At 42.8% G+C, this 26,843-nt stretch overlaps 1 protein-coding gene across 1 annotated transcript in view; it reads right to left on the reverse strand.

Annotated features, from left to right (window-relative positions):
- hnf1a (HNF1 homeobox a) overlaps window positions 1-26,843 on the reverse strand; it is a 207,410-nt gene that overhangs the window by 82,936 nt on the left and 97,631 nt on the right. The window contains exon 5 of the mRNA XM_043715931.1: window positions 18,277-18,434. Coding sequence (XP_043571866.1) covers window positions 18,277-18,434 — 158 coding nt within the window. The remainder of the gene's footprint in view (window positions 1-18,276; window positions 18,435-26,843) is intronic.

Genomic DNA, 26,843 nt, shown 5'->3' on the forward strand with positions numbered 1-26,843 from the left:
GGTCACGAGATAACCTTGGCTGAGAAGATCAGAATGAATCCAACGAGTTTATTTACATATATTAAGGAAAAGAGAATAACTATAGTGAGAATACGACCCCTCAATGATCAAAGTGGATATGTATATGCGGAACCACAGGAAATTCTGAAGGTTCGCAATTGATATTTCTCTTCTGTATTTACTGTAGAGAAATACATGAAGACTTGATATGGGAGCTTATGGAAGTTAGTGGTGATATCTTTGGGGACAATCTATATCATAGTAGTGGAGCTGTTAGATGTACAGGTATTAGAATGTAGAAAGGTGGATAGATCTCCTGGTTCTGACCATATGTATCTAAGAACACAGCAGGAGGCTAGAGAAGAAACTACAGGGACCCTGGCTGATATTTTTGCATCATCGTTAGCTATAGGTGGGGTCCCAGAAGACTGGAGGTTAGCGAATGTTGTTTCCTTATTCAAGAAGGGAAGAAAAGAAATACCTAGGAAATATAGTCCAGTAAGCGTAAGAGAATTTGCGTATTACAGTGAGGGAAGTTTTCAGAAATTGCAGCAGGTCCTTGATTAGCTGGGGAATTGGGCTGAGAAATAGGAAAATATAGTTTAATATAGATAGACGTGAGTTTTGCATTTTGGAAAGTCAAATCAAGGCAGGAATTTCATCATGAATGGTAGGGCGTAGTTGTGGTGAAACGGTTAAAAATTATGTCCCAATACATGTGTGAGTCTAACCGGAATGGAGGTGTTGCTTAGTCCCGTGTGAATCTTATTACACACCTCCCCGTGTGAATCTTCTTATCTGTATGTAACCAGAATGGAATGTGTTTTTTAGCCTTGCTCTGCTGTTCACATGAATGTTTATATCTGGAAAAGAGTATATCAGCTGGAAAAGTCTCCAGTTCGGTGAGTCTGCTCCGGGGTTACGTTTAACCGCCGAGCGTGGGTTGTTGGCAACCGCTCTATGAGAACTGACGGCTCCCAGTTCCGGTAACATGTAGAGTGAGTATAAACCAGACCCGTTGTAGTATGAGACCTGGTTGTGGCGACGCTGCGGGGGATAAAATGCTCATATTCTAGCAGACTCGCCTCTTGGTCGTTTGTTCTGTGTCAGACTACTCTCCTACGAACCTGACCTTGAGAATTTTTTAAAACAAAGCGGCAGGGACAGACCACTATAAACACCGGAGGAAACATCAAAGAAGCGCTTCGCAGGAGGTTCCCAAGCACTGATGATGTCGCCTAGCCAGGGGACGAAACGTTTGCAACAAAAACTTCCAGCTCGGCGAACAGAACCACAACAACGAGCACCCGAGCTACAAATCTTCGCACAAACTTTGAGCAAGGATATTGGTTTGTATGACACGCAATCTTCTGGGTCCTTTCCTTTTTTAAGGATAAGAGAGATATTCGCCTCTTTCAGCAAAGGTGGGAGATAGCCCTGACTGTATGAGTAGTTATACATATCCATAAGTGGACCAGCCAATATTCCTGTAAATTCTTTATAGAATTCAGCTTGAAAGCCATCTGGGCCAGGTGCCTGACTGCTCTGAAGTTGCCTAATTGCGTCCAGTATTTCTTGGATTGTTAGGGGGACATTCAAGACCGATACCTGTTCTGGAGTTAGGTCCGGAAAGGTCAGGTTTTTAAAAAATGACTGCATCCTCCTAGTCCTGTCTTCACAATCCTGCGATTTATATAAATCAGAATAAAATTTTCTAAAGATTGCGTTAATCCTTTTATGATCATGAGTCAAAATACCCGTACTTTCCTTGATAGACATGATAGTTTGAGGGGCCTTCTTTTTCTTTGCAAGAAATGCTAAGTATCTACCGGGTTTATCGCCAAATTCATATAACCTTTGTTTTGCAAACAATATTTCCCTCTTAGCCGTTTGGGTAAGCGTGGTGTTTAGAGCTGCCCTAAGGGCCATAATCCTTTGCAATTTGATAATAGAAGGTCTGTCAGCGTATGCTGTTTCAGCTGCTTTTAAGCGAGCTTCGAGCAGACGTTGTTGCTCTCCCTTTAATTTTTTCTGAGTCGCTGAGTATGAGATGATCAAACCTCGTGCGTAAGCTTTGATGGTCCCCCACATCATTGATGGGTTGCTAGCCGTACTTGAATTAATTCTAAAAGAGTTTAAAATTCATGAGAGAAGTACTTTACAAATTTACTATCTTTCATCAGAAAGGGGTCCATATGCCAATGCCGGGGGGATGTCTCATTGTTCCTCGCCTTGATTTCCATATATACAGCAGCGTGATCGGAAATTGCTATACTGCCTATTTTACAGGATGATATGCAATTTAAAAAAATCAAGGGGGTAAAAAACATATCAATTCTGGTATGACATTTATGTGGATTGGAGTAAAAAGAAAAATCTCTGCCCTGTGGATGAAGACATCTCCATACATCGACTAATCCTAATTCTTTGTTCAGATCCACCAATTGTTTAGATCTGGGAGATACTCCTGCAGTACTCTTGAGAATCCTATCTATTTCCGGATCCATAATACAATAAAGTCTCCCCCTATAATTGTATGACGAGCACCGAGTGCCATCAATTTTAAGAAGGCTTCCGTTATAAATTTAAAAGGATGCGCTGGGGGGCAATACAAATTTAAAATCCCATATTCCTCTCCATTTATAAGGGCTTTAATCAGAATATATCGTCCAGATTCGTCTTTGATCTGATTTAGGATTTTGAAAGGGAAATTCTTCCGAATAAGAATAACAACTCCCCTGCTTTTTGAGCTAAAAGAAGAAAAAAAAAGGCCTGATCAAATCCACCCTGTCGTAATTTCAAGTGTTCTTTATCCAATAAATGTGTCTCCTGTAGGAGAGCTATATCAACCCTTTCTTTCTTGAGGTTTGATAATATTTTCTTCCTTTTGACTGGTGAATTACTCCCCTTGACATTCCAGGTGCACCACTTAACCGACTGATCAACCATAATTGTCCGGGCAAATCAGAGACCCCTCAGGAGGGGAAACCCTATCCAAAACATCCCGAGCATAGAGTATATAAAATTCACAAAAAAAAGGCTCTCTAATACACTCACAACAGTATAATAAAAAACTATTTCTATATTAAAAAATATAAAATGTATTTAAATGGAGATTTTCCCCCTTGTTCCCAGGGGGTATCACTTCCTTTCCAAAAGTCCATCTATCCTCTCCCAACCAGTGTCCCACCCTTGACCCAGGCGCTCCTTAAGAGGATGAAGAAAATTCAAATATGCTACAGAATTAGAGTTAACAGTGAGCATCCTACTCCCCACCCACACCAACACCTGGATATATTTGGTAATGTTAATACCATGTATAAACATATATAACTATAAAATTACAGCCTCAACAAGGAATAATTAGATATAATAATACAAAATAACAAGGGAAAAACAACCCCGCTCCTAGACACAGAGATAAAATAGGATAAGGTAACCACCCCCACCAACATTAATTAAACCCCCCGGCCTATATATAATTTAAAAAAAGGGGAGAACAAATAAATAAATCTCTCTCCCATTCCCAAGATAATATTAAACAGTAAGGTTAAAGAAAAAGGATTAATATATACAAAAAGGAGGGGGGGGTGTAAACCGGAGTGGGGGGAAAGCAAACCAACATCAATTAACTCTTATAATTTATCTAAGAGAGTCCAAACATTCCTTGGCCTTTTCCGGCGATCTGAAGTTATACACGGATCCTTCATGGTTAAAGCGTAGCGTCGCTGGGTAGCACAAGGAGTACTGAATATTTAAGTCCCTTAAACACTTCTTTGCTTCATCAAATGCCTTCCTCTTTCGGACCAGAGCTGGGGAAAAATCCTGGAATAACATGATCTTGGATCCTTTATCGATCATGGCTTGGGGATCTTTTCCAAGATTTCTGGAGGCTTCTAAGAGTATCTGCCTCTCCTTGTAGCTCTGCAGCCGGAACACAACCGGGTGGGGGCGCTGGTTCGTGCCGGGCCTGCGTATTGCAACCCGGTAGGCCCATTCCACCCTTACCTGGTCTGATCTCCACCCTTACCTGGCCTGATCCAGCCTCCAGATTTAAAAGCTGTGGAAGCCACTATTCAAGGAACACTGTAAGCTGCCCTTCCTCTTCCCGTTCGGGAAGGCCCAGCAAACGAGTATTTTTTCGACGACCTCGATTCTTGAGATCATCGATGAGATTCTCTAAGGTCCGGACTCGCTGTTCGAGAGTCTGGACCCGATCCACGGCCGATTGTGCCGTAGTTTCGGAGGTCGCGGCCTTTAGCTCCGCCCCTCTGACTCGGCGCTCGATTTCCTTAATGTCTCGGTCGTGCTTTTGCAGCGCGGCCGAGAGCAAGTCCCATTGGCTTTGGGATTCTTCAATAAAAGTGTCAATCTTCGCATCGAGTTTGGAGATGATTTCCACGAGGCTCGCCACCGTAGGTAAGTCCCCCGGGGCGGCTGCGGATGCCTCTGCTGCAGCTGGAGAAGGTGGGGGAGAGGTTCCTGCTTGCTGAGAGCTGCGGGCTCCCTTCCCTTTAGTCATTTTTACTGGAGATTAAATTGTTTAAATTCAATACTAAACAACTAATTACATTAAGTAAAAACTATTTTAAATGATTTGGTGAGTGTGGTGGGGGTGGGTGACCCACTTTGCCCAAGTCTTGGGAGGAGCATTGTAGACTCAGACTTGCTGGGTCGCCGCCATCTTGGATCCCCTCAGAAGTGGTTTTAAAGAACTCTGCAGTGCCCTGCATCATGAAAAGTGCTGGTGTCAGGAGTTTATTCAGGGAAGCATAATCACATCCAATTCTCACCATTTTCTCCATCTAAACGTTCCTTCCAATTAATAGCATCTATCCTCACAGATGCTCTTTTCTCTCTACCTTAAGCCACTGTGGCCAATTGTAGATCTCCAGTCCACTGCTGCATTGGAGCCAAAGACTGATGAACAAAGTGCACCCTGAGGGCTGAGCTCCATTGGACCTCTCTCTGGAGAGGCTCAATCACACCCCTTTCCCTTTACCATTTGAACTGTAGGGCTGTCTAAACCAGATCTGAAACCAATTGTAGCTGTTTCAAAGAAGAGCTGGCTGTTAGGGATCATCATTGAATAAGACGTATTTATCAGGATCAGACCTGGGTACAGAGTTCAATCCAATTAAGGTAAGTCAAACAAAGCCAGTCATACTCAATGCCCTCATAATCTGGTTTTCTCAAGGGATGTGAGGATCGTTGACAAGGCCAGCATTTGTTCATCATTCCTAATTGTCCTTGAGAAGGTGGTAGTGAACATCCTGAAATGCTTCAGTCTACATGGTATAGGCACACTCACAGAGCTGTTAGAGAGGGATTTGCAGGATTTTGATGAACAACTGCAAAAGAACAATGATCTATTTCCAAATCTGGATGGGAGTGTAGCTTGGAGAGGAACTCCACGATGGCGGCGTTCCCACATACCTTCTCCCCTTGTAGGTGAAGACAGTTTATGACAAGGTCCACTGATCTGGCCCAACGTGAAACAACACCCCGCCTTCAGCAGGACTGAGCTGTCAATTCACCTTCCTTGCAATGGACTTATTACCCTCTTCCTATAGGGACACCTCCAGGGACCAGTAGGTTTTGTCTTCAAATATATTTCACACCACATCTGAATTTGAAATTTGAATTAGCTTTATTGTCATGTGCATTCGAAGGAATGCAGTGAAAAGTTTGCAATGTCACCGCTTTTTGCGCCATCTTAGGTACAAGATAACTAGGTACAGACACTTAAATATTTGGTACAAAATTGAAAGAATAATAAATGAATGCCCAGCATAAGAATAAAAAAGGAAAAAATGTACTCAATTTACAGTCCTTTCACTCCAGTGCGTGCCAGCGCGCAGTCTCCAGACCACGCAAGCATCAAGTCAACCCAGGTCAAGTACAAATCGAATTCAGTGTGGAGTTCTCTACTTGCCCCAACAGCAGGTCTAACTGCAGCCTCCATTAAATGCCCCGATTGCATCCATAACATGTGTTTGTTTTCTTTAGCTGCACTCTATCACGAGGCAGGGCTGGTGACATTTCATAAAAAGAAAACAATTACCCCAGCCTCACTGATGTGTACTGACAACAATTTGTTGTACTCTTACAGGAAGATCCACTAGTAATATGATTTTTTTTAAAAAAATGAGTGCACAGAGGGTAAATGAGATGCACTGTTTTCACACAATGTAATATATAGCCTGAAAGGATATTGGCAGCAGTTTCAATAATAACTTTTAAAAAGAGGAAACAGATGAATATTGGATGGGAAGCTATTGATTGGGTTTTGGGGAAAGTGCAGCAGAGTGTAAATGAATTACTTCTTTTTCCTATAGTAGCTGATTTATCACATAATGGGTATTACGAAATATGGCTGTCACACTTTGACATGCTACTGATGCACAGCCTGTATGTAAGAAACACGTGCTCAGTGGCAAAGTTCTCTGACCAGAGAGCAGTTGCTGAATTGTTGCGACTCTTGTTGTGTGACAACCAAAAAAATGCATTACGAGGCCTGAGACTCTGGCTCCTCCACCTTCAGTCCCTTTGTGCTTGTTCCTCAGCCACAGGGTGTGTGTTGATGATAGTATCTCATCGCAAATTGCTTTAGAGCCTTCTCCAGCTCCAGAGGCTATAGCAATAGCTGCATCACACGTTTGTGGTTTGGTGTTTCCGAGGTGCAGGGTGCAAGGGGTGAGCAGGTTCGGATTTTGGTCAGAGAGCCGTTGTCAGGTCACAGATTTGGAGGAAGAAAGTCTACTTCGGCAATCTCAGCCTGTTTTCACTCCTCTCAGGGCTCATCTACATACTCGGCTGTTTTGTGTACTTTCTGCTTTTACTTCCAACCTCTTGTTTGTAGGTTTAACTTTGCAGAGTCTGAGCCATTCTAGCACTTTTACAATGTTTTACCTTAAAGTCGACTCTTGTTAGGAATTTTCATTACCTCATTTACATGACCTTCATGTTAATTTTCTGATTCCTGATCTTTCGATTATGATTGGACCCTATTGTCTTGCTCTTTTCCCATTCATTCTTTCCCTTAATATTCCTAAAGCACTTCTGTTGCTCGGGATTCAATGCTGGTGAAATGATTTACACCTGAAACATTAACTGGTCTCTAATTTTCATGGATGCTGACAGAGTTACTGCACATGTCTCACGCTTGCTTTCTTCTGGACAGTTCTCGGTCTGCACCAGTGCAAAGTTCTTATGCTACATCAGATGTAGCCTCAATCGGGACATTTGAAAGGACATTATTTGGTTATCTGAAATGGAACAACATGCAGGACTACAGGGAGAAGACAGAAAAATGGCACCAAGTGAACCAATGGGCCAAATGGTCTCCTCCTGTGTTGTAATTAACTACAGTGAGGACTGCAGATGCTGGAGATCAGAGTCAAAAAGTGAGGTGCGGGAAAAGCACAGCCAGTCAGGCAACATGAAGCCTTCCTAATGAAGAGCTTATGCTCGAAATGTTGACTCTCCTGCTCCTCAGACGCTGCCTGACCAACTGTGCTTTTCCAGCACCACACTTTTTGACTCATCCTGTGTTGTAACAATGTTGTGTTTGTAGGTATATTCTTCAACCAACATCAGTATCAGTTTCATTAATGTTTCCACAGTTTTAAGATGCCTCAATTTTAATTACAACTAAATTCCTATCAGCAGTGACCTTAGGGTCAGAGCAAATTCTAGTCCATTCAGGCATCTCTACCCCTTCCTCTGACAAGTTATTGTCAACATTGTCACACACTGCACCTGTTTGAACTCAACAAAATAGGGTGATAGCCATTCTCTGGTTCATTTATCAAGGCAAGCCTTGATCAATCAGAGCCAAGCTGCCTCGTTTAAAATTTAAACAAAACTTGACTGTTAATTGTCAATCATTGTTAACTAGTGCATTCTCCATGGCAGCACCTCTACCAATCAGGTACCACCTGGCTACTACTCAGCAATCTCCATACTACAGTGAAAATGTTTTTTTCCCCATTACTGGTATTTCGTGTGAACCGTCCTGATGAGGGTGAAAATCTTTGACAAAATGAGTCTTTTTCAGTATACTCAAGCTCTGTACCAGCATACGACAACTTTTAATAGTACATTGGGCACAGTTGGCAACTCAGTGAGTTTTATTCAGGGATTAACTAAGATATTCACACCTCGAAGGTCAATGATGGGGCTATTCTGAGTAAACAACTAATCTCAGACAGGGTAGGAGTCAGTACAATTGGCCAATACATTCCTGGCTTAAGGACAGAAATATTAACCAGGTTTCCCAAACCCATTCATTCTCCAATAACATTGGCTACAAGTCTCAATGTAAGAACACCAAACATCAGGTTCAGCTATGGACTCCTTTATGGTTCAACGGGCTGTTAATATGGACTGTTTAGGTTCATACACAAATTAAGGTACTAGAGGAGAACGTGCCTGCAGAATAAATGTCTGAGCAAAGAGGCATCACCATCAGGGAGGCAGGAAGGAGGATCATGGAGAAAGAGAGGAACAAAGCGCTTCCTGACTATGTTTGTGAAAAACATAGAACATTTGGCTATTAGCCATCCTCTCAATTAGCCTGGCAAGATCACTCCTAGTGGTTCAAAGAGGGCAGCTCAGGGTAATGAGGGATGGCCAATAATTGGCAGCGATGCCCATATCTCGACACTGAATTAAAAAAGGGGAAAAGTCACAACAATGCCCTAGTTCCTAGAGATAGGATGGAATTTGCTGTCAGCCAGGATATCAGGGATAAAGGATAATTTGAAATGTAACTCAGGCGCTTTCAGGACACAACTGTTTCAAGATTAATGTTAACTTTAACTCAAGCTATAAAGGGCAAATGGAATTTTTCCAAGAAGCACATTATTGAAGTGTCCCACTTGTGACTCTTAGGTCTCAGTCCAAATACATATGCAGACTCCAGCGCCAGTATTTCCAAATGCATTTTATTTGCTGTACTTAGTGTGGGAGCTGGTGGATACCAGTGCCAGAATTCAGTTTTGGAGGAACCTTAACCAATGCCCTTAAGCAATAGGTATGAGGTTCATGCCCCTGAACTGACCACAGCACACGGTCCTGAGCATCATTCAAATGGGTGAGAAAACAGAAATGTAATAGAAATAGAAAACAGTGCAGATAGGGGAACACGGTGGCTCAGTGGTTAGCACTGCTGCCTCACAACGCCAGAGAACCAGATTCAATTCCAGCCTTGGGCGACTGTCTGTGTGGAGTTTGCACAGATTTGCTCCGGTTTTTGGTGAGGTGGTAAACTTGGGTTATGGGATATGGTAAGGTCAGTACAGTCCCAATGGGCCAAATGGCCGCCTTCTCCACCGCAGGGTCTCTCTGAGTCAATGAGATACTGTTATTCTCCAGTTAAAAGCAGATAGCCTCAAAAACTGTTACCTACCTGGCGCCAACGGTCAGGAATTCTCTTCTGGGCTGGAGTGGGAGGGGAAGGATCCTGTTGTCATGGCCCACGTGGGTACCAATAACATAGGGTGGGCCAGGAAAGAGGTTCTACTGAGGGATTAGAATAGCATGACTCTATATGTTGGTTTTCCCCTTGAATTAGTATTCTCAGGAATTCTCTGGATGAATACAAGACAGACATTTTGACAATATGTGCCATTTTCTTTCCAGCAATACCCAAGTCCTAACCTACCGAACAGTAGAATAAATGTGGCACTGGAAAAGCACAACAGGTCAGGCAGCATCCAAGGAGCAGGAGAGTTGACGTTTCGAGCATAAGCCCTTGATCAGGAATGTAGAGGGGTGCGGTGGAGAAGGGAGCCGAGAGATAAATAGGGGGTGGGGGGAAGGTAGCTGGGAAGGCGATGGTGGGGGGGTGATGGTAATAGGTCAGTGGGGAGGAGGACCAAATAGGTGGGAAGGAAGATGAACAGGTAGGACAGTTCAAGAGGGCGGTGCATTGGTTTTCATTTACCAAGCACATTTCTATGGCATACAATACTGCTTGTTCTGAATAATAAATGGTGAATTAGAATAACATTATATCCTTCACCTCAAAGACCACAATTCACATGAAGTCACAAACTGCAGGGGATGGGGGTGTAGGAAGAGGAATAGTTAATTACCCTATCAAAATGCCATAGTGTCACGTCTTCCAGCTTAAGATGTGTAACCAGCAACATCTTTATGATTGCTGAGAGTGGCACAGACAGATTTCAGTTTGTCACCAAACGTCTCCCTTCCCCTTCTCTCCCCTCCAATGCTGTTAAACTGCTTGGCTGTGAATGGAATCACAACAGTGTTAGATCTTTTCTCTATTTGTCATCATCAGGGGGTCAAAATTAATGGACAAACTGACAAAATCAAGGTTTTGCATTTAAAAGTGTGGAAAGGCCTGAATTTGGCCACATGTAAAATATACATCTTCATTTAAGCAATATGATATAATACATGACCAATAACTGTGCAGCTCCATGTAGCTACATGGTCATTCTTTCCTGCAAAAATGATCAGATCAGGGCAGAATATCATCTCAATTACTCCGAGACAACAGGAAATGATCTGTAGGAAATTGGACAGACTTTCTGGGACAGTTCAAAAGGTTAACCATTATCTTGGCAATTTGTTGTTTTCAAATAAAATGAAAGCAGCAGAAACTTTGGGTGGCTCTGCTACCTCACAGCACCAGGGTCCCAGGTTCAATACCAGCCTTGGGTGACTGTGTTTGGAGTTTGCACATTCTCCCTGTGTCGGTGTGGGTTTCCTCCCACAGTCCAAAGATGTGCAGGTCAGGTGAATTGGCCATAATAAATTGCCCATAGTGTTAGGTGCATTAGTCAGAGGGAAATGGGTCTGGGTGGGTTACTCTCTGGAGGGTTGGTGTGGACTGATTGGGCCGAAAGGCCTGTTTCCACAGTGTAGGGAATCTAATCTAAAAGTCTGGAATTAATTTTGTGCCTGAAACTTCCAAATTAACCTTTAAGCTTAATATTTCTCTGCCTTATACAGTGAATATCAATTTTCAAAGTGGAAGGTTTTTTTTATCTCACATTATCTCCTCTCCATTTTGTAAATGGTTGTTAGAGTTCAATTAGAATGCTGTTAGATCTGAAGGACTGGGGCAGTTTAATGCAGGTCCTTCAAGTTTGAGCCAAGATCCACACTGAAATGGAAATGTTTTTGTCTGCAAACTTGGTGGCAAATAAGTTACTGAAGGGCTGCAAATACTTCAAACACCACGGGTGTATGAGCAAAGAGGAAACCAAAGTAATTTGGAAGTGCTGGAAAGCAGGAGCCAGTGTCAACAACAGCAAAGATACCACCAGAATTTCAACAAACATTTCCCGTTCAAAGTCACCTTCAAAGTGATATTTCTTTCCAAGCAGATTTCCTGACGTGATCCAATTCAGTCAGAGCCATCTGGTATCACATGACCCATCTGGCACACTGGCAGCCATTTTATCGGCCATTTTGAGTAATGACTGGACTGCGGAATTGTTGTGAAATAAAACCTGCAGCATGAGAGGAAACAAAACCTGCATTTCTAGGACACTTTTGAATGTCCAAAGTACTTTATGGCCAATGAAGCGGTCACTGTGGCAATGCAGGGAATTGAGAAACCAATGTCCCACAAAATCCAGGAGGTTGGTGAGGGGTAAAAATCACCAGGACCGTGGGGAGAACTAGCTTACTCTTCTTCAAGATAGAGGCAGGTGATATCTTATCGCCATCCGAGAGGGTAACCAGGAGCATAGTACTTTGGACAATTTCTTTTTAATGATTTGTTCACAGAATTACAGGCATCCCTGGTGAGGCCAGCATTTATTACCCCTCCATAACTGCCCTGGAGAAGGTGGTAGCAAGCTGCCTTCTTGAACCGCTGCAGTCCTTGGAGGGTAGGGACACTCCAGTGCTGGTAGGCAGGCGATTCCCATGATTCTGACCCACTGAGGAACTTGTGATAGAGAGGCCAAGTCAGGGTGGTGTGTGACTTGGAGGGGAACTTGAAAGTGCTGTGTCCCCCTGCATTTGCTGCCCAAGGAGCCTTGGTAAGTGTTATGGACCAGACAAAACCTCCTTCAAAATACTCAGAAGATAGTCTCAACCCTAGCTACTTCTTATTTTAAAGGTAACTGTCAGATGTTATGTTCCAGATGCAATTTGATTGGTCAAACTACTCGATGTTAAGCAAAGCACAATTTATTCATATGCTACAGTTAAAATACAGCAAAAGAAAAAAAATAATAAAATAATTAGCTTAGCTGTAACTTAGCCAAAATAAAAGATACAGTAACTATTACTAATTAACTGTTCTGATATAATAATAACCCATAAACACACGCCTGGCAAAAGCAAAGGCAATAAAATAGATTGTCTCAACGCAACAACAGCAACCCAGAGGGAACGTATCAGGAGAATGCTTACAGAGTGTAGCAGGGAGAGATTGTACTGCAGCAACAACTGCTACTGAAAACCTATGAAAGTGAAAATCCTGGTTCTTTGAGAACTTTACCACACCCATTCAGGCTGCTTCTATTGTTTCAACTTAAACAAAAACTCACGCCTCACAAGCTGTTTACTTTATTGGCTTTCAAATCGACAACTCGGCACTGCCGTTTTAAAATCTCTGTTTAAAAAAAAGGACTAAATGAACTCTTAAAGCTATTGTATTGCCATATGAATTACTGCAGTGTATATCGTATATGGTACATACTGCTACAACAGTGCATTAAGGGTGAAGGGAATAAATGGAGTGGATGTGCCCAGAAACTCCTTGCTCTGAGTGGAGAACACCATCAACTCAGCAAATGCTTGAATCAATTGCCATAAATCAAAGGTGCTATTTCCCTCAATGATAATTTTACTCGACAGATGAACCCAAATTCCATTGAAGTTTTGAGTAAAAGTATTGACAAAAAGAATTTCTACAATTACAATGTGCTTAATCATTTTATACCAACGTAATATTTCAGTGCTGCCCCTGTGTTTCTGACTCATACAAACTGCACTGGCTTGTATATGATTGTTTCCAAAGGATTTCACTCCACTTTACAACAATTGCGCATCTTACAGTGACTATTTAACTGGAGGTTGTACTCATCCATAAAGGCATGGCTCATTAAAAAAAAACCTCAAGGGATAGACGTAAACACACTTCCTGCTGTTTCCCCAGCCAGAACTAAAATGTATCACCTCTCACTGCCCTGATCACTGGGAGGACTTCCAAAAAATTTCAGAGCCGGTTTGTCTGAATTTGCAAGCTGAGCACTTGAGGCACAGTGGTATTGTCGTTATCTCTAAGCCAGGACATCTGGATTCAAGTCCCACCTGCTCCACAGGTGTGTAATAATATCTCTGAACTGCGGGATTAGGAAAATATCTGCAAAACATGTTAGGATTAACATCAAGACATGGACTAGCATTGCATAACGTTCGGTGCAAATTTCTAATGCCTGAAGCTTCCCTCTTTGGTTACTGATAGAATCTACTGACAAGATTAATGAGCCTGTGCTATACAGATACAAAAGTAACAAATGCAATGAGTTAAGTCAGTATTGCGGAAAAATAAGTGCCTACTTTTGCAAAATGACTGGCACTGACACTGCACAGCCGATTTCAACCTATTAATTTGCAGCAGGTGAAGGATTTCCTCAGTGTTCAAATGACTTTGATAGGAGGTTGTCTTGACTATTGTGTTGTATGGAGCCAGCCCAGAAGAGAATTGCTGAGCGTTTGGCACCAGATAGGTAGCACAGTCTTTGGGGCTGTCTGTTATTACTGGAGGAAACAGTATCTCATTGAATCATACAGTCCCTACAGTATGGAAGGAAGGATGCCCCTACAGTATGGATCAAACTTACCTTGCAATTATTTTGATAAGCAGTGCTGTCACCACCTCATTCTTGCAATGGGAGCAGGAAAGAGATAGAATGAGGGTAATTGCCTGGCATCTGTTTCTTTGCAGCTGTACTCTGACCTCACCAGTGTTGTGTTGTGACAAGAATGTCATTCCAGGAACACAAGCAAGTTCAGTCGCCGCAATCCAAGTTCGAGTTGAGTAATACGAGCAAAAGCGAAATGTTTGCTTTTGTTTGATTCTGTTGAAGGGATCATTCAGGCCTATTTAGCTTGGCTCAGCTCCTTGAACAGTCAGTACAGAGAATCCAAACATGTAAAATTAACTTGTATTGACAATTTCCCAGCAGCTTAGATTTCATCTACTGCACCCTCCTCTGAGTTTAAAAGCAAAAGAGACTTTATCATATTTTGAGTCAGCTTGGTTCAGTTTGAAGCTCTCTTTTAAAACATTGTGGCCATTAGCTTTCTGAAGCACTGTTTGCAGAAGACCTATCTGTTCTCTTGATGTCCTGGATTCTGATTTCTCTCACCAACACACCAAGAAAAGCAAGTCCTTGGATTTCCTCCTATTGGTGTTTGTTATACTTTTTGGAACTGAAATGGCTAGTGTATTTACCCATGTAATAGCAGTCCCTGCTTTTCATATTAACCCACTTGATGATCAACACTAGTGGGCTATATATAAATTCAATATTTTTATTTAAAAGCGAGTCTTTTAAAATTCAGCAAGTTGATCTTTCAACATATCTATACTGATGACGTCCCATGTGGGAAAAATGGTGGTTGATATCAGAACTCATGGTTTAGAATGTCATATAAAATAATGGTTTTGAGGAGGAGGACTGTTTCAGAAAGTGGATTGCAGAGCTAAGAGTCAAAACTGCTGAAGGTACAACCACCAATGGTGACGTGATTAAAATTGGGATTCTTCAAGAGGCCAGAATTAGCAGAGTGCACAAATCGCAGATGCTGGTTAGGTTGTAGGAGATTACAGAGGAGCCAGGCCATGGAGGAGTTTGAAAACATTGAAGGTAATTCTGAAACTCAGCTTGTTAGTTGAGCAGCAACTACAGTGAGTACAGGAGGGACTGGAGAAAGGGACACGGTCTGAGTCATGGCCTGATCCCAGTTGATGTTTGCACTGGCCAAAGGTGGATCTCAGACTGAAGTCAAGTCTGAGTGAAAGGAAAGCAAAACAAAATCTGATCTAACAAGATGGCCTTTCATTGAAACACAAAGACGCAATGCCACAGATTTGGTTTTAACAATAAAATAGAAGTTCATTATGCAAAAGAACTGAAGATAAAGCAGAATAAACCCAAGCTATTTATACATAACACATTTTGAAAAATTTAAAAGCTCACAGTAAAAATACAACCCCAGCTATCCCAACACTATATCTAACTGAATTCAAACACGAGACAGAGTTCACTTTTGCATCACATCTAAAGGTTAAACTTAACTGTTGCTTTCATTCCTGGTATTAGGAGTTTTGTAATTCTTATACTGACATAAACATTTCCTAACAAACTAAACCAGTGTTTTTCTTTGGGAAAAACTGTTTAGGGTACCTAACTTCCAACTGGATATCAGCAAACTGAAGCCAAAAGCTTTCTAAGCTACAGGTTTTCTCCTCTCTCCTGACAAAAAAAATTTCATCCTTCTAAACAGAAAACAAGCTAATACTCCGTAATGTTACTCTGTCCGCTCATAAAACTCTCCAGACACAAACAAATCTGTTATTACCACAGGCACTCCTTCTCCCATACTAGTTAACAAAAAAAAACCTGGTTCTAGAAAAACTGAGAAGTTAATCTTTAAATCACCTTATGCGCACAGAATAATACCAACATGCCACTAGTTCAAAACCCAAATTCAAAAAATTAAACAATATTATAAATTATATATTACACCCTTTGCCGTTCAACTGCCCCACTTAAGAATGAAAATATACCCTTGGGATGCATTTTACTCATTCATCCAAAGATTACCGAAACACTATTTTTATCTGACATATTATAAGTTTAATGTCAATATGTTACTCCTGTCAGTTACCCAGCAACCATATTTTTCACAAGTCAATGAGAACCACATCACTCAGTGTCCTTCATAGGTATGCTCAATGAAGTATTGCCATTACATTTTCTTTTCCAGGCACATGTACAGCTTTCAAATTATATAGCTGGAGAATTAAGCTCCACCAAATAATCAAAGTGTGTCTCAAAATCTCTCGAAGAAAATCACAGTGTTGCGTTCAATAAAAACAACAGGATCTTCCACATTGTTGGTAATATATATTTCAAAATGATGTAAAGCCAACATAAAACTCATTGTCTTCTTCTCAATCATTGAATATTTTTACTGACATGCTATCAGTTTCTTTGAAAAATGACTAACAGGCTGCTCGATCCCCATCACCTTGCAGTCAAACAGTCTCCACACTGCTGTCACTGGCATCAATAACCAGCTTGAATGGCTCCTCATAATTTGGTATGGATAGAGCAAGTGCAGTTCTTAGCACAGCTTTGCGGTTTTCAAAGCTGCTCTAACACAGAGGAACCTTGATTATACAGCATTCGATTAACCGAATTTTCGGATTATCCGAACAAGATCACAAGGTCCCGATGCGTGGCTAACTATGTTATCCGGCATTCGATTAACCGAATGAAATACTCCCCGCTCATGTCCTTTGGATAGTCAAGGTTCCTCTTTACTCCCATACCCCATTCAAATTTTCCCTTTCCCTTCAACAAATTTGTTACAAGGTGTGACAACAATGCTGAAGTTCAGGGTGAACATGCGATAAAATCCACTCGTGAACGTAACATAAAATTTCACGTTTTGTCCTAGACATGGGAAAATCCAAAATACCATTTGCTTTCATTTCTGTAGGTACAGTGTGGCCCAAATAAGTCATTTTTGCTTCGGCAAATTCACTCTTAGCCAGCTTTATAACCAAACTCCATTTTCATCATCAATCAAACCATTGAGTAAATGACTTTCCTAGGTTTATCTAAAAATAACCAAATCATCGATGTAAACAACATTTTATAGTCTCTCAATTTATTGGCTAACTGTTGAAACATGTCAAAATGCTGACATATTTTCATTCCAAATGGCATGACTTTGTCTTGGATAAAATCCATCTGGTGTGAACAAAGCCAACATTTCTTTCCTCCAATCAGTCAACAGAACTTACTGTTACTGATAAGAGAGAATGTCACAGCTGTACGGAGGAAGAACACCTTGGGAAGGCTCATGCGGTGAGACCACATGGGTAGCGCTCAGGAATAGGAAGGGTGCAATTATTTTGATGGGATTGTCCTACATACCTCCCAACAGCCAGCGGCTAATAATGGAACAGATATGTGGACAGATAAGTAAATGGCAGAACCCTTAGAAGCATCATCTTACAGTGGGATCTAGGCATACAGATCCACAGTTCCCTGAAAGCAACATCACAAGTGGATAAGGTGGTGAAAAAGGCATATGGCATGCTCATTGGATGACTGTTAGATGAATTTTACTGGACTACGTTGGGCTGGAAATAAGGTACAGAACAAGCAATAATACCGCTTGACTGGCAACATGTCATTGCCTGGCGAGAACCTCACCCCAATGCCTGGCCAGTACAGACATGATGGGCCAAATGGCCTCCTTCTGGAACTGTAAAGTTCTATGATTTCTATAAATGGTTATAAATATGCAGTGCGATGCTCCTATTGCACAATCTGAAACACCAACCTGTATGAAAATGTTGCCCCTCAGGTCCCTTCTAAATCTTTCCCCTCTGACTGTAAACCTATACCCTCCAGTTTTTGACTCCCCTCCTCTGAGAAAAAGACCCAGCTATCCATGCTCCTCGTGATTTTATAGACTTCTATAAGGTCATCCCTCAGCCTCCGATGCTCCAGGGAAAACAGCCCCAGCCTGTTCAGCCTCTCCCTGCAGCTCAAACCCTCCAATCACAGCAACATTCTTGTAAATCTTTTCTGAACCTTTCCAAGTTTAACAAATGCTTTCCTATAGCAGGGAGACCAGAATTATGCGCAGTATGTCAGAAGTGGTATCACCAATGTCCTGTACAGCCGCAACATGACATCATAACTCCTATACTCAATGCACTGACCAATGAAGGCAAATGTACCAAATGTCTTCTTCACCACCCTGTTCGTCTGCGACTCCACTTTCAAGAAACTATGCATCTGCACCCCTAGTCTCTTTGCTCGGCAACACCACCCAGGGCTCTACCATTAACTGTATAAGTCCTTCCCTGGTTTGCCTTTCCAAAATAAAAACTAATCAATTTAATGTGTACGATATGAGCAAGTTTGATTACTGAGTCTGGGGAATGAAAGTGCAGTGAAGACACACCTTAACTTCCTTGTTGACAGCATCATTTTCTGCAATTGAGTATGATTCAATAATTCCAGACATACTTACCAGTTTGGTATCAGTCGTTAACAAGCTATGGCTTGGCTCCAGACCTGGAGGAGAAACAGGCTGCAGTACAGTGTGAGTTGTCACCATGGTGCTGTTACCCTGATGACTCACAGATGTCGGCACAACATCATTGGAAGCTTGCTGCCCGTATCTTATACCTGTCACAAGAAAAGGAAAGAGAACTTAGGGGATTTGTTGAAAAGCACTTATTGTGAGTGCAGAAAGCATCAGCTCTATTAACATCTTGTGGCAATGATGTATACTGAGGGTCAAATATTGGTCACTGCATGTTGTTTTAGTTCTGAGTATGATGGGGTTAAGAAAATTGGTGTGTAATTGACCACATTATTTAACATTTACAACATTCAAATCACATCACAATAAATGAATTATGTCAGACTTGTCCATCTTTGGCGTCTTTGTCATCGGGTTGGTGAACAAGGAGTACTTTTGTGTTCACTCTTGTGCTGTTGCTAGCCATCACCAAATATGGAATAAAATTAATTTGCATTTATGAATAGATGTAAACATCCCAAAGGAAACTGCAGAGGGATGGGGGATAGCAAGGGAAAGAGAGTGGTAAATAAACACAATAAGTGATGGAATTAATGCTGAAACATGATGGGAAATTCAGGAGAGATAGCTGAACATTTGACCAATAAGGTAGACTTTTACTGGGTTTTTTAAGGCTAGGATGAAGTAGAAAAGTTTAATGAAGGAGTATCAGAGAGCGGGAGAAAAAGAATTCACAATACATCTTACAGAACAGAGTGGACACTTGAGAGAGTTATTTGAATAGAGAACCCGTAATCTCCCTCTAAACCCTAGGATGAATGTGCTAAGCTATGTCAAACTTCACATTTCCAGTTGTCTTGTAAATATCTGGTTTTAATGTAATAAGGTAATTATTAGGACAAGTAATCGTGCATGATGTTAACATCCAGTGAACCATATTTACTATGATTTTGGTTTGCACAAGTTTGTAATTAGTAACATTTGAAAAGGTCACTTGGCTGAGCAACTGAAAATAGTTTGGCTTTGCTTGGACATTCAGTTATCTTTCCCACTGGGCACTCACCTGTCTCTCAATTTATTTAAGGCACACATTTTTACATTTTTTAAAACAAGCTACAAAATCAGTCAAACTTGGAGTGTCATGGATCAATCTTTATGACCTTGTATGTCTGGGAGATGGGTTTGACTCCAGACCAGGGTGAAAGTCACTGTACAATAGCTGCCAAGTATTACATTAATTTAAGCAATGTCTATTCAGTTGGTGCAATACCAGGCTACCTTCAATTCAGAGATGCTGAGATCAAAATGGCAACATAATGGAGAACCCCAGACTAATGTTCTGGGGACATGCATTCAAATCCCACCATGGCAGAAATTTGAAATCAACAATAATGTGGGATAAAAGTCTAACAGTTCAGATCATTGTTGATTGTCATAAAAACCCAGTCCTTTAGAGAAGGATTATCTGCCTTCCTTATCTGGTCTGGCATGTCACTAAGTGACTCTGGACCCAGAGCAATGTGGTCGACTCTTAATTGCTCTACGGGGCAATTAGGAACAGGCAACAAGTGTTGTCTGAGCCAGAGTTGTCCACATCCAAACATTAACATGCTGGAATAGGAAATACCAATGTCACACTGGTGAATCAGGAAGGTGCTGTTCTGACACAGCGTGAAAGCACCTGAATGGAGGAAGCGTTGTTCAGCATTTAACCCATAATAGCTGATATGGTGCTGACACGAGTGACAAGCGTTGGGAAGATACGGGTGAATCTTTCCAGCCCTGGAACAATGTGGGCAGTGGCGAGTCAGTTGGGAAATTACAATGAGTTCAGTTAATTGACATTCTTACTCAGGGTGGCGTGGTGACTCAGTGGTCAACACTGCTGCCTCACGGTCCAGGGACCCGGGTTCGATTCCTGCCTCGGGTGACTGTCTGTGTGGAGTTTGCACATTCTCCTTGTATCTGCGTGGGTTTCCTCTGGGTGCTCTGGTTTCCTCCCACAATCCAAAGATGTGCAGGTCAGGTGAATTGGCTGTGCTAAATTGCCCGTGCTAAATTGCCCAAAGTGTTCAGGGATGTGTAGGTTAGGTGTATTAGTCAGGGGTAAAATGTAGAGTAATAGGGAATGGGTCTGGGTGGGATACTCTTCGTAGAGTTGGTGTGGACTTGTTAGGCTACATGGCCTGTTTCCACACTGTAGAGATTCTATTCTATTCTCACTTTGCGCAAAGATGGGTGCTCAAAGCATCTCTACCTTGTCTTGTCCACCTCATTCACAACTTATAACACCACATTATTCCTGCCTTGCCTGGCATTGTAGTGCAGATACCAGGTCAGGAAGCCTGTCTCTGTAGTGATCCGTCAAGGGTGTGGGATACATTGCTGTACAGTACCGTGCTGTGTCAATCCCACACCAGCACCATGTCCAGCAAACACACTCCATGTGCTTCAACCCAATCACCATCTCTCAAAGTCGAAGGGGAGCAGTTCTCAGTCAAATTAAGGAGTCCATTGTAGGTCATTTGCAATGCATAAAGGAACATGAAAGTTTGGAGGAGTCATTGGTGGGTCAAAAGAGCCAGCCTCAGTGGGATCTGTTGGTTTTCGAGTTTTGAGCAGGGCAATTAGAGGCCAAATGTCCTGCCCAAATGCATGCTTTTCCCCCCAGCTCAGCTGGAAATCCCACAGGGTAGAGGGTAGCAGATGGAGTGGAGGTGGAAGCCAATGCACCTCTGGGGTGTCCTCAGAGGAGACAGTTAGGGGCCTGTAAGGGGTTCCTCTTCTGGCTGGGTGCCCCATCACCTTGTAAGGAAAGAGGCACCTGGAGTGAGTTCCACCTGACGCCAGTGGTGACAGTGATGGAGTGCAGGACGGTGCACACACCCAGGGAGCATCACGTGTGCTGGACCACTACCAGATCCCTTCCTGACTGGGGCCGAGTAGGTGCTTTGTCTCTGGCAGCCCTCCAAGTGCCAGCACCCCATGGCTTTTCATCCCCAACCAGCTGTAGAGATCATGGAAGCCCTACAGTATGGAAGCAGACCATTCGGCCCATCAAGTCCATTCCAACCCTCCAAAGAGCATCCCACCCAGACCCACATCATCCCTGTAATCCCATGGATGATCCACCTAACCTGCACATCTTTAACTGTGGGAAGAGACCAGAGCACATGGATGGATATGGGGAGGGCGTGCAATGTCCACACAGACAGTCGCCCAAGGGTGGAATCGAATCCACCAGGTGCCTGGTGTTCTGAGGCAGCAGTGCTAACCACTGAACTACTGTGCTGCCTTATGCATCAATGATGTGTTTGCCTGTCAGGACATGTAGAACCTAGCGTCACCACATGAGGGGTCACAGCCCTCTGCAGCTAAGGCAAGGATTCTCTCCTTGAGACAGAGAAGAGATGAATGTCAGGCTCAACACCACCCACCTTGGTCCTTTCTGTGCTATTGTGGGCTGTTTTCTCCTGGAACAGTTGGGATGCAGTGTGGAGGTTCAGGGTGACTCAATAGGCTGAATGGTCACTATCTGCATTGTAGGGATTCCATGATGCAAGGACAGGGACTGAGTGAGATGAAAGTGGCTGGCACAGCTGTGTGTGCTGGTGAGAGAGAGTTGGCAAAATGCCCCAAACGGGTGCAGAGGGCAGGAAGGCTTTGTGGCCTGGGGTGGTGGGGCCACAATAATTGGAAGATGCTGCATGCAGTAGTGCAACAGATGTTAGCCTTGGTGAGAAGTAGAGTGAACATGAAGCAGCAGAGCGCATCTGATGGTCCTTACAGTGCCAGGGTGGAGAAGGTCATTATTCATCTTCCCATGTTGTTGGATGTTCCTCCAGGCTGTCAACGGCACAGTGACCCTTTCAGAATCATAAACCCCTACAGTACGGAAACAGGCCCTTTGGCCCAACAAGTCCACACCTACACTCAGAAGAGTAACCCACCCAGACCCATTCCCCTACCCTATTGTCCTATATTTACCCCTGACTAATGCACCTAGCCTACACCTCCCTGGACAATTTAGCATGGCCAATTCACCTAACCTGCACATCTTTGGATTGTGGGAGGAAACCCACGCAGACACAGGGAGAATGTGCAAACTCCACACAGACAGACAGTCACCCGAGGCTGGAATCAAACTCAGGTCCCTGACACTGTGAGGCTGCAGTGCTAACCACTGGGCCACCATGCCGCCCTTTGTTTTAATGGCACTTTGCTGGCAATTTCAGCCTAACATGGCAGAGTTGGTGCGACTGCCTTCCCTCCTGCTCCTAAGGAAAGAGGACGACTTTCCTTTCCATCAAAGCATCGAAGTCCCAGCTGGCGAAGCCGGGTGCCAATTGCCCTGCTTACCCATGTCTTCCAGAATCCAGCAACAGTGCACTCTGAATGGCACTGCCTGGTTGAGTACTGTGCCAACGGCATGAAACCCAGAAGGTCCCAGCAGTGGTCAGTACTTCTACCACCAGTGAGAAGACAGTGCCATTGAGGTAGGGTGCATTCACGCAGAGGAATAGTGTGACGTAACTTGCTAGAGCTTATAGAGGGAAGCACTTCACTGAATCCTCCCAAAAACTGACACTTAGTTGATTTTGGGTAAAATTTCTGCCCCGGTCTTCAACAGCACCAAATATGCCCGGTTGCTAAAGTGGCTGAGATACATTAACGTAATGGGCTTGTTAGTAGACGACTAAACCAAAGAATGTCAATCCCATCATGCAGATTGAGAATTTGAATTCAGTTTTTAGTAAAAAGAATTTTGCATTGCCATAAATACCCAGCTAGCTTACTCATATCATTTAAGGAAGAAATTATCAATGAAATTAATTGGCAAAAGTTTGACACTGACATTAAAAGTGATCATGAAGACATTGGGTCATTCTGAATGTCTAACTGGTTCACTCATGTCCTTCAGTTAAAAAAAAATTGGATAATCCTCCCAAGATTGACCTACATGTCATGTGAAATCTGAGCTTGTAAGGTGTCTTCATGTTTGAAACTTTGGAAATAATTTTAAACTAACTCATTGGCACCTCACATGATCATGGTGGCTCAGTGGTTAGCACTGCTGCCTGAAAGCGCCAAGGACCTTGGTTCAGGCGGCTGTCTGTCTGTGTGGAGTTTGCACATTCTCTCCATGTCTGCGTGGATTTCCTCCCACAGTCCAAAACTGTGCTTGGATGAACTGGCTATGCTAAATTGCCCATAGTGTCACAGGGATGTGCAGGTTAGGTGGATTAGCCATGGGAAATGTGGGGTTACGGGGATGGGGTGGGTCTGGGTGGGATGCCCTTCAGAGGTTTGGTGTAGACTTGATGGGCTGAATGGCCTGCTTCCACACTGTAGGGATTCTATGATTTGTGGACGTCAATATTGAACAAAATTAAGGGAATATTTAAAAGTGGAATTGCAGCTGATCTCACCATATTTCCCCAGTGGAAAGGTTGGGTTCAATTTCAAAATAATCTCTTTGTCTGTCAGTTGTAATATTTTTAAATAACGTGCAAATGCATTGGATTATCAAAAATTATTAATTTCAAGCACTGATGAAAAGTAACGTTTCTTTTGAAGTACACCTTCTGTAACAGTGATGTATTTATGGCCGTAACGACCCTTCACTCCTTCTGAACAAAAGCATCAATTTTGAGACATCAACAATTGGGCTCAGACTGCTCAAATACATTTCACACAGGATTCCTATAGCTGACAGACAGAAGAGGCTTTTATCCTCAGCCAGTTCCAAAGATGACAGGCCAGTGCCTAACCTATTTCATTACTCAGTCCCCTGATTAAATACGCTGTAAATTTAAAATAGCACACACACACAGTACATTTTTATCTACTAACACAGGCTGACTCAATAAAAACGAACAGTTACTAATAGTGTAAGCAATAAGGATGGGATTTTTGGTATCACTGTGCAACAGACCTTGACAATTAGAAAGAAAATCCAGTTTTCCAATTCTGAAGCTAATTAATCAGCCGTCGCATCTGAATTCATATATGCACCATCCCACAATATCAAGTAAGCCCACACTTTACATTAATGTGAAATAAAATTTAGAAAATTACTTACTTCGAGGAAGTTGAAAAAATGATATGGAATTTGTCAAATGCCAAGAAGGGCAAAGGCAGGTAGAGGAGCACAGCAGTGTTAATGTAAATGGGTAATTGTGACCAACATCATCCCACAGCACTGAACTATTGTAACACCTGAATCAGGGCCAACATTGATACAGGTCTCTGCAAGGGAGACTACAGGAATGATGAAAGGTGGATTAATAAGCTTTTAATTATCTGGATGGCATTTTAACAAAGTTCCCAAAGCACAGAAATCTTGCACAATGTTAGCACTGTAGTGTGTGATCTGAACATTGGTGTTTCCATGCATGTAAATGCAATACTGCTTCAACAGTGCAGAGAACAGAACCTACTGAAAGCAACACAATTTAATGTTAATATTATGTGCCACTGCACTCTTTCGCTACTCCATTTCCTTCTTCCTTTGTGTTTAAGTTTGTTCGCCTGTTTTAATCTTGCTCTGGATTAGAGTGGTGTTGGAAAAGCACAGCAGGTCAGGCAGCATCCGAGGAGCAGGAAAATCTCTCCACTCTGCAGGTACCCTGCCTCTATTCCTGATGAAGGACTTTTGCCCGAAACATCGATTTTCCTGCTCCTCGGATGCTGCCTGACCTGCTGTGCTTTTCCAGCACCACTCTAATCTAGACTCTGGTTTCCAGCATCTGCAGTTCTTGTTTTTACCTCGTTGATTTTAACCCTACTGCGAATCCTCTTGCAAGGATGCCTGCCTCGAAGAAGTTTTCCTCCTCTCTCTATAAGAATCTCAGTGAGTCTCTCCACTCTGCAGGCACCCTGCCTCTATTCCTGATGAAGGGCTTTTGCCCGAAACGTCAATCTTCCTGCTCCTCGGTTGCTGCCTGACCTGCTGTGCTTTTCCAGCACCACTCTATTCTAGACTCTTGTTTCCAGCATCTGCAATCCTTGATTTTACCCTGTTTTAATCTTGCTGCCTGTTTATATGCTTCTTTTTCCTCCTCCTCATTTCTGTCAGAGGCTGATTTCTCCACTGTCCTGCTCTGCCTTCCTTGATGCTGCCACCATCTTGGTGAATCACTGAAGATGGTTGTTTAGTCAGTGAGAAAGAGCAGAAATGAAACTTTCACTTGTGAGGGGGTGGATCCCAAATTAAGGCTCATAAACATATATAAGCACAATAAATTCAATAGGAAATTCAGGAGAGACCCAAAACTGTGATAAAGATTTGGCAAATATTGCTATCATAAAGAATAATGGAGCTAAATGGCATAGATATATTTATGGAGAAGGTCATAGAATCACTGCAGTGCAGATACAGGCCATTCAACCCATTGAGTCTGCATCAACTCCCCGCAGAGTATCCCACACAGACACATGTAGAATGTGCAAGCTCCACACAGACAGTCAGCCAAAGCTGGAATTGAACCTGGGTCCTTCGTGCTGTGTGGCAGCAGTGTAAACCACTTAGCCACCATGTTGTTACTTAGATAAGTAAGGAATAGTTGGATATGGATAGAGGCTGAAGAAGAATCATACTGAATTTGAAACATTGATTCTGCTCACAGACCCTGCTGAGTTACTCCAGCACTTTGTCTTTGTTCCAGATTTCCATTGTCCACAGTCATTTGTTTTTGAAAAGATGGATATGCTGGAGAGTGAGACAAGGAACCATGTTGGGAACTTGTGTGTAGATAAGTCGAGCTGAATGGGCTGTTTCTGTGCTGTAGGCCAAACGTGGTACTTAATATCTCACCAAAGTGTTTCACTTCAGTGTCAGCCATTTGTGTGTGCAGCAGAACTGGGATAAATCAGACATACTGGAGAGGCCAAGGGAGATTGGGTGACTGATTAGATTAGATTAGATTACAGTGTGGAAACAGGCCCTTCGGCCCAACAAGTCCACACCGACCCGCTGAAGCGAAACCCACCCATATCCCTACATTAATCTAGTCCCACTTGCCAGCACCCGGCCCATATCCCTCCAAACCCTTCCTATCCATATACCCATTCAAATACCTTTTAAATGTTGCAATTGTACAGCCTGCACCACTTCCTCTGGCAGCTCATTCCATACACGTACCACCCTCTGTGTGAAAACGTTTCCCCTTAGGTCTCTATCTTTCCCCTCTCACCCTAAACCCATGCCCTCTAGTTTTGGACTCCCTGACTCCAGGCAAAAGACTTTGCCGATTTATCCTATCCATGCCCCTCATAATTTTGTAAAGCTCTATAAGGTCACCCCTCAGCCTCCAAAGCTCCACGGAAAACTGCCCCAGCCTGTTCGGCCTCTCCCTATAGCTCAAATCCTCCAACCCTAGCAACATCCTTGTAAATCTTTTCTGAACCCTTTCAAGCTTCACAACATCTTTCCGTTAGGAAGGAGACCAGAATTGCACGCAATATTCCAACAGTGGCCTAACCAATGTCCTGTACAGCCGCAACATGACCTCCCAACTCCTGTACTCAATACTCTGACCAATAAAGGAAAG

The sequence above is a fragment of the Chiloscyllium plagiosum genome, chromosome 25 (genome assembly GCF_004010195.1).
Source record: "Chiloscyllium plagiosum isolate BGI_BamShark_2017 chromosome 25, ASM401019v2, whole genome shotgun sequence".
Taxonomy (NCBI): Eukaryota; Metazoa; Chordata; class Chondrichthyes; order Orectolobiformes; family Hemiscylliidae; genus Chiloscyllium; species Chiloscyllium plagiosum.